The 8,304-nt window shown below is 56.2% G+C and overlaps 1 protein-coding gene across 1 annotated transcript in view; it reads left to right on the top strand.

Annotated features, from left to right (window-relative positions):
• The first annotated feature begins 6 nt into the window (after positions 1 to 6).
• Positions 7 to 8,304, top strand: part of PRKACA (protein kinase cAMP-activated catalytic subunit alpha) — a 15,794-nt gene continuing 7,496 nt past the window's right edge. Inside the window, 2 exon segments of the mRNA XM_040450136.1 lie at positions 7 to 129; positions 8,054 to 8,115. Coding sequence (XP_040306070.1) covers positions 84 to 129; positions 8,054 to 8,115 — 108 coding nt within the window. The 5' untranslated portion in view covers positions 7 to 83.

The raw sequence follows: 8,304 nt of genomic DNA, 5'->3' as shown, positions 1-8,304 counted from the left end.
CCCAGCGCGCTCCGGGGCCGCCGGCCGCCGCCAGCACCCGCCGCGCCGCAGCTCCGGGACCGGCCCCGGCCGCCGTCGCCGCGATGGGCAACGCCGCAGCCGCCAAGAAGGGCAGCGAGCAGGAGAGCGGTGAGTGCCCGGGCCATGACCCCGATCCCGGCCTCGCGCTGCCAGCCCCCACCCCGTCCATCACCGCCAGGCCCCCCCTCCCACCGCCCCCCCCCCCCATTTCTCTCTGCTCATCCCCCAGCACCCCTTCTCCCTGCCTGTCCAAGGTTGGGGCCCAGAGCCCGCATAAGACCCCCGAAGGGGCCTCTTTGCCAAAGGCCACCCCCCACCGCAAAGACTGTGCCCCCCCCCCACCCAGCTGTCACTGCCAACCAAGGCACGTATGACCGCTGGGGCCCCACATGGGGCCCTGTCACCACCCCACCCCCTCCTTTCCAGGCCCCTCTTCCCAGATTCTAATCCCTCCACTTCCTCACTCACCTCTCCCACTGACGGGACCCACTACCAGACCCTGACCAAGGCTTCTGCCAGTTTGGGAGTGCTGTGGGGTCTGCCTCCACCCCGCAGGGACCTTGGCCACTTATTGACCACACCCCTCCCCCCTCCAGCCCCCGCCATCTTTCTCCTGCCCTTCCCCTTTTCACCTTATCACAGCCCCCCTCCAAACCCACTCTGCCCCCCTTAAGCATTTCCCAGAGCCACCTCCAGCATTGTTTTTCCCTTGTGTGTCACTTGGCATGGGGGACAGGATCTTTCTGGGTCCCTCTGCCCCTCTCTCATCCTGTCACTCTGCCTCTCTGCTTGTGTTCCCTCCTCCAAGCAAACGTCTGTCCCTTGCTGGGGTAGCAGACTGTTTGTGAACCTAGAGAACTGCTTCAGTGCTTCCAAAGCCAAGTTGGGCCCATCTTGCTGGGAGTCATTGCATCTTCTTTCCTGGGTTGGGGGTAGGGGGGCAGCAGCAAAGCCCCTTCCTATCTCCTGGTGTGCCGTGAGCTCTAGACTTCTTGGAGTGCCCCTAAATAAATGGTTGTTTCACAAGTGAGGCGCTGTCATTCACCCAGTTCCCAGGACTTCTTCACCCGCTCCTGGCTCAGGATGAAAAGTGGGATATGAAGTGCCTGGGTTTAGCAGGGCTCATTCAGCTTGAGCTGGGATGGTGAGAAAGGGGACTTGAGGCTTGACAGTGGGGAGAGTAGTGAGTGATATCTAATGACTTGCTTTGCCAAGGGACAAATAGATTCTGATCATTCCCAGGGCTCAGCCAGAGAGAAGTCTGTTTCCCCCTCAGCCCCCAAATTATGTTGGCCTTTTTGTCCCAGAGAGATTCTGTATGTATTTTGTCTGCATTCTGGAAATGCCTTCAGAAATGGCCTCAAGCCCCTTCCTCAGTTCCTCCAACTCTTAAAGTGTCATCACTCCAGACCTATAGCTGGCGCTTAGCTAGGGTCCCCTTCCAGTTACCCAGAAATAGTCAGAGTTGAAAAGAGAGGCCATGTCCAAATACACCCTTCCCAATTTCCGGTCTCAGACCCCTGCATCTGAGTCCTTTGAATACCCCCTCCCAGAAGGATCCAGGCATGAAACCCAGGGAACGTTATTTCCACGCGGATTCAAATGACAGAACTCAGAATCACCAAGCAGTCATGAGAAGGCCTGACATGTCACCAATGGGCGGGGGACAGGGAGGCAAGTGCCTGTAGCTGAGCGCTTGATGACAGAAGAGCAGGTGGGTAGTGACCAAAAAAGGTCTGGGCATGAGCTCCGAGGGGACTAGGCAGAGGGGGAGGGGCTGGGCCCCCAGCAGGTGAGGCTGGCTGGGAGGTAGAAGGTAGAGGCAGGCAAGCGATATATTGCAGTAGCTCAGTTGAAAGTTGGGGAGATGACATAGTCCTGGAAAACTTTCAAGGCGTATCAAACACATGCAGTGTGGGGCAGGAAGCCACCCAGGGAAAAGTATCTCCCCCGCCCCGAGAAAAAGATCAGAGGCTCTGGAAGGAACCGCTAATTCTCCCAGAGCGCGGGCTAGACACCCAGGAGTGGACTGTCACAATGAAATAGAGCTCCTATTTGTTGGGCATCTAGGATGTGCCAGGCTAAATGGTCTCCATAGATCTGTCCGCTTGAGTGATTTTTATAGTAGTTTTATCTGAATTTTCCAAACACGCCGAGTTTGACACGGATGATGTCAAAGAGGCAGGATTCACATCCAGACCCACTTAGCAGCCAGCTTCCTGGACCCCAGAATTTCCCAACCCAGATATTCTCAAGGTGCCTCCCTGATTTTTACTCTCTTCACTTATATTTTCTTAATTGAAAATAATGAAGTTTTGAGCCACTTTCATTCAGAGGCAAACTTTGATCTGTCCTAGGCAATCATATAAATGAAATCATGAGACTGCTGTGTCAGTTCTAGTCTCTGTGATACACATTAAAACATAACGTTAACTGGAAAAACGAAATATCTCAAAAACGATTTTATGCCCTACCAATGGGACCCTGGTCACACTTTGGGAAATGCTGCAAGCTGTACTTCCTTCCAGAGACTTGCAGGGGCTCTCAGAGAAGGAAATAAGGTGAGAGAGGAAGCCCCTTTTTGCTCCGAGGCTCTGATTCCAAAAGGATGGAATTAGACAAAATTTGCCCTCGTGTAACTATGGTGGGGTGCCGGCGGGGGCGGGGGCAGTAGCCAGGCCAGCCTGCAGGGGGCACCTGAATTTCATCTGTCAGCTGCCAGCCTGACCTGGGGAAGGAAAATGCCCAAGCCACAGTAGGCACCACTTAGGCATCCTGCAGCCCCCGTGCTGCTGTCTCCACGGCAGGGCAGGACAGTGTCAGCTTCCTCCCAGGAAGGCAGGGATCTAGAACAAGCCCTGGGATGGGGCGGGGGAAATCTGTACACAAAGATGCCAAAGCCATTGGCAGGGGCCTGAGTAAGATGCTAAGAGAGCGTAGAAGAAGAGCAAGCCCAGGGGTGTGAGCAAGCTGGAGAACTGAGAGAAGGCAGTGGTCCCAAGAGGCCCAGGGACAGGCGGCCAAGTGGAGCTCAGGCCTTGGCTGGCACTGGCCGTAGGCACCCCTGGGAGCTAGCCCACAGGAGAAGGGGCAGGGCTGGTGAGAGGGAGCCCCCAGATACCCCTCCAGGTCCCAGGGACAAGCAAATCCAGGCTCTCTGAGAAGTGTCCCCAAGAGGTCCCTGGCTGGGAAGAATTGGGGCCCTGTAACATCCTTCAGAAGTCTGTCTGAGAGGCAAACACCTGTGCACCGGCAGTTGTACGGGTGCCCAAGAGGGTCCTGTCAAGGCAGCTTTTTCCTCAGCCAGGAAGGCCTACAGAAGCTGGAGGGCCCTATCTGTCCCTCCCCTGCACCCATTGGTCCCTAAGTTAGGTTTCTCTTCCTGCCACCACCCCCCAAACTCCCTGCCTCCCCCTTATAGATAGGGCATTGGGGATGGGTAACCAAGCTGGTACAGCAGGTCTCATGAGCCTTCCCAGCCACCGTAGTCTTGGTGCCCTGAGAGGAAGACTGAATGATGGCTTCCAACCCCAACGATGGTGAGGATGAGCCCTGTTGCCATAGCAACTTCCCAGGCACTGTCTGCCCCTCAAGCCAGGGAAGGGCTGCAGTGGGGTTTAGGGAACAGGTGGCAAGGAAGAGTCTGTGGACCCCTGGCTGGCCCTGGAAACCCCTCCCTTACTAACAACCCTGGCCTTGGGGGCCTGGGGAAGACCAGAGGTGTGGGTAGTTCAGACAAGGGGAGATGGTCCACCCAGAGTAGGAGTCCAGCTCAGACTGAGGCAGTAGAGTGGTCCAGCCCAGTGTTGGGTTAAGCTCAGAATGGGTGTTGGTTCAATTCAGCGGTGGAGTCCAAGTCTTAATGGATGATGGTTGAGTACAGAATGGGGATCCATCCGACTGGGGGTGATCCAGTCCACAATAGGGATCTAGTTCAGAATAGGAGTTGGTCCAGTCCATTGTCGGGGTCTAGCCCAGAGCAGGGGATCCAAGCTAGATTAGAGGAATCAGCCAGCCCAAAGTAGGGGCCCCAACCCAGGCTGGGCATCCTTGTCCCAGAATTCCCAGGACAAACAGGTTTCAGAGGGCAAAGTGTGCTGAGATTGCTATCTGCTGAGGGGGGTCTGAGGCTGGGCTTCCTCCTCATGCTGTGGCCCTGGCTTTTTGAAGGGTGTCTGGGGTTCTGTCTGTTAGCCCAAATCGAATCCAGACCAGAGTGGAGGCTGGTAGCCACCCCCCATCCCCCATAGGAGACATAGCAGTGGGGTGGTTTCATAAGCCAGGAGCTGGCTGGGTTTCCCTTCTCTGCCACTTCCTGTTGTCAGCAGGGGCCAGGGGTGCTGGGCACTTTCAGGGAAGCTGCCACTGACCCTCCACTTTTTGGGGGACCTGGAAAGAAGGAGGAAGATGGTCAAGGCTGCCTCCCCCTCCCCCACCCCTAGGTTTAGCCTTTCGTTTCCGGTTGGACTTTCGTGGCTAAAAGCAGAGCCAAGCTCAGGGCAAGGTTTGACAGAGGCCAAGGACATCCTGCGATATCGGTCCCCTCTCTGCCCCTACATAGAAGCAGGACGAATCCAGATGTACCCACTTTTCTCTTGGGGTACCAGGATCTGGAGGCTCCAGGTTCAAAAAGGACTTGGGGAAGGAGCTAGGGTAGCCCTTGGCCATTCCCCCCCCCCTCCGCCTTTCTCTCCAGCGGCTCTTTCAGCTAATTAACGGGGCTCTGGGGCCTCTTTGGCCCTCAGGGAGCCCCTTGCTGCTGCCTGGGCCTGAACCTTAACTCCTTCCCCTCTGCCCAGTGGGCACTGCCCTGGGCACATCCGGTGCCATCCTCTGGGTAGTTCAGCACCCACTGAGGAAGTCAGGACCTGGCATCTTGGGAGCAGTGAAGTCTCTGGAACAGGAAGTTAGCTTTAGCACTCCACCCCTGGGGCAGCCAGGCCAGCCAGAAGGGACACCCTCAGGAGAATCTTCCCACTGCCTTCTGCCAAGGACGGCCTTTGCAAACCTTGGCCGGCCAGGAGCAGGTACCTTTAAATGCTTCCCTGGCAACCAGCTCCTCCTCCCCGGTCCCCCGAGGCCCTCCAGAGGAAGCCAGCTCAGAGGCTCTGCGTATTCCTGGTTTCCCTGCAGAGGGAAGATTCCAGGGAGAGCCTAGGGCAGCCTGGGATGGATACGGGGTCAGGCAGTGGCCAGGGCAGTGACTCGGAGACGACCTTCCACCTGTGGCTACAGCTGCTCCTCTGGGCCCACCTGACTGTCCGTTTCCTGGGCTACCTGCACCACGCCTTCTGGGCACCTAAGGCGCGGCCAGCACCCTGAGCCCCCCTGGCCAGGGGCAGATGGGTCCCAGCTCACTCTATCCCTCTCCACCCTTCCCATTGCACCCTCTGCTGGAAGAGGTAGGAAGCAGAGGTGAGTATGGGGACTCCAGGCTGGGGTTCCCTCCCATCATGATCCCTCTTTATCTGTCCAGTCCTTCTGGCACTGTCCCCCCTCCCCCACCACTGCGCCCAAATCTGGCAAGCCAATGGCACCAGAAGGGACACAGTCTTGGCCCTTTTATCCTTTGAGAGTCCAGAGAAGAGCTATACTAGGACCAAGGCACCCACGGAGCCCCTCAGTGGGGTACCAGCGGACAGCCAGAAGCGCAGGCCCACTGAGGCAGGAAAAAGCAGAATGTGGCAGTTCTCAGGGATGGCCGAGAGCTAAGAGGGAAGCAGGACCGGGCATCCTCCTGGATTCTTTCCACACCCCTTTCTTTGCTCTCTTGGGTCGGCAGAGGTAAAATCCCAAGAGGGTACCCTCTCCCCCAACCTTCATCGAGAATTCAGGGCATGTGTTTGGAGGTTGCCAAGGAGGGTGCAGTATGTCAAAGAAGATCCTGCTAGTGAAAGCACTGGATTTGGTGCAGCCCCCAGGTCTCAGGATGTTGGTGGCCCAGCCAAGTACCGGCCTAGAACTCCTGGCCATTCCTTGACTGCCCCCTGTCTGCCCAGTCACTCACTTTAGGGCTTTCCTAGCCAACAGTCTCTCCATCTGCCGCTCTTGTAGCCCCGTGGAAGGCCCTTGTCTCTAAACTCTGAGGGGTTCTGTGTGGGATTCCTGGCATGGTGTATGCGTAGTCCGGGCAGGTGACAGGCAAGGCCAGAGTGCACATGTGCAGGACCCCTTGGGTGGCAGTCGCCACAAGAACAGGGGGTGGAAGACCACTCTGTCTGTGGGCCACCCTGGTGAACTGCCGCCAGGGTGAAACTTGTGGGCAGTGAGGTCCGGCAGGCAACCTCAGGCCTGGTCAGTCTTAACAAGTGCAGTGAGAGTGGCAGCAGGTCTGACCCATTAGGGCAGGAATCAAGCATAGAAAGCATTCAGCCCAGCACTGGCACACAGCAAGGGTCCTGAACAGCAGCGAGCCTGGCCCCAGCTGGTGGTTACAAGGACAGGCCTGTACTGTAAGAATCCATCAGACTAGGGGCGCCTGGGTGGCTTAGTCGGTTGAGCGTCCGACTTCGGCTCAGGTCATGATCTCACAGTTCATGGGTTGGAGCCCCACGTTAGGCTCTGTGCTGACAGCTCGGAGCCCGGAGCCTGCTTCGGATTCTGTGCCTCCCTCTCTCTCTGCCCCTGCTCGCACTCTGTCTCCCTCTCTCAAAAATAAATAAACATTAAAAAAAAAATTTTGTTAATAAAAAAAGAATTCATCAGACTGTACACTTAAAGTCTGAACAGTCAATGCACCCTCTGTGTTTTATACCTCGATTTTTTTTAATGTTTATTTTTTTTGAGAGAGAGAGAGAGACAGAGCGTGAGCGGGGGAGGGGCAGAGAGAGAGGGGGAGACACAGAATCCGAAACAGGCTCCAGGCTCTAAACTGTCAGCACAGAGCCCGATGCTGGGCTCCAACTCATGAACCGTGAGGTCATGCCCTGAGCCGAAGTCAGATATTTAACCAACTGAGCCACCCAGATGCCCCATACTTCAATTTTTGAAAATACTTAAAAGCAAAATGATAGTTGCCATTTATATGGCACTAAACCCCATACCAGCCACTATCCAACCCCCTTTGCCAAGATTAGCTCATTCAGTCCTTAAAACCCCCGGCCGTGTCATTACTATTATTGTCCCTATTTTACAGATGAGAAAAACTGAGGCCCAGAGAGGTAAGGTCAGTTGTCTAAGGTTGCACAGCTCATCAGAGACCAGGCTGGGATTTGAACTTGATCTTGTCCCAGAGTCCTGGCCCTTAAGTGCTTTGCTGGGCTCCTTCTCAGCCTTGACGAGAATACCTATTTTCAAGCCTCGGTTTCCTAGGGTGTTAAATGGGAAGCATGGATAAAAGGAAAGTTGGTAGGTAAGCCAAATGAGATAGTGGAGACAAAGCAGCAGATCCAGGAGGCCTTCAACATTAGCCGGATGGTGATATTCGCCTTGGGGTGCTGAAGGGCCCATGGGTGTGGGTATTGGGTAAGGCTCCCCTTGAACCAGCTCCGCAGCAAGGAAGGGCCCCTGGACTGGCAAAGGCAGGACTGGGGCCAGCTGGGGGCCAAGGCAACAGCTGAGCCCCCCAAGGCGCCTGCTACCCGAGCCCCGGAGGCCTCCACCCAAGGCCCGGCCTCCCCAGAGAAGGGGCTAGAGGAGCAGCCAAATCCCCAGGCTATAAATATCTTGGCTGCCGTCGGCCCCGGCCATGGAATGTCGGTCAGAACTGGGGCGAGTGGGGGTGGGCTGGCCTGGGCACAACTCTCGGTACCCCTAAGAGTAACCCCCAAGTCACCTTGTACCCCATTTGGGACAAAGTTGAGGTTGGATCCCACTTCCCTGAGTAAAGGGGTCCCAGACCCCAGCCCAAATCAGGGCCCCCCAGAGCTATTCTCCAGCTCAAGCAGGGCACTTGAAGCTACTGGGAAAGGGTCAGTCTCTGGGTTGAGACAGCTGCACCCCACTTTGCACAAATGGGCATCTCCCCAGGAATAGCCTAGGCCCACCCTGACGAGTTAGAGTCTCTATCTAACTCTCTCTCTTTTCCTTTCAGTGAAAGAGTTCTTAGCCAAAGCCAAAGAAGATTTTCTTAAAAAATGGGAAAATCCTGCTCAGGTAAGCCCCCTGAAGCAGAGCCCTGGAAGGAGTAAGCCGATGCCCCCCCCCGTCCTCCAGCTGTGTCCCCATAACATGGCAAGGATTTTTAGGGCCATGTGGAGGGCTCCAGACCTGCCCCCATTTGCTCCCTAGATGCCTGTGGGGGCTCCTGGCTGGAGGCACCCAATCACCCACTGCCAGGGCCCG

This window comes from Herpailurus yagouaroundi, unplaced genomic scaffold (genome assembly GCF_014898765.1).
Source record: "Herpailurus yagouaroundi ecotype Mexico unplaced genomic scaffold, PumYag 200, whole genome shotgun sequence".
In the NCBI taxonomy this organism is placed as follows: Eukaryota; Metazoa; Chordata; class Mammalia; order Carnivora; family Felidae; genus Herpailurus; species Herpailurus yagouaroundi.
The sequence above is the reverse complement of the archived record's forward strand: the minus strand, read 5'-3'. Positions and strand labels throughout refer to the sequence as shown.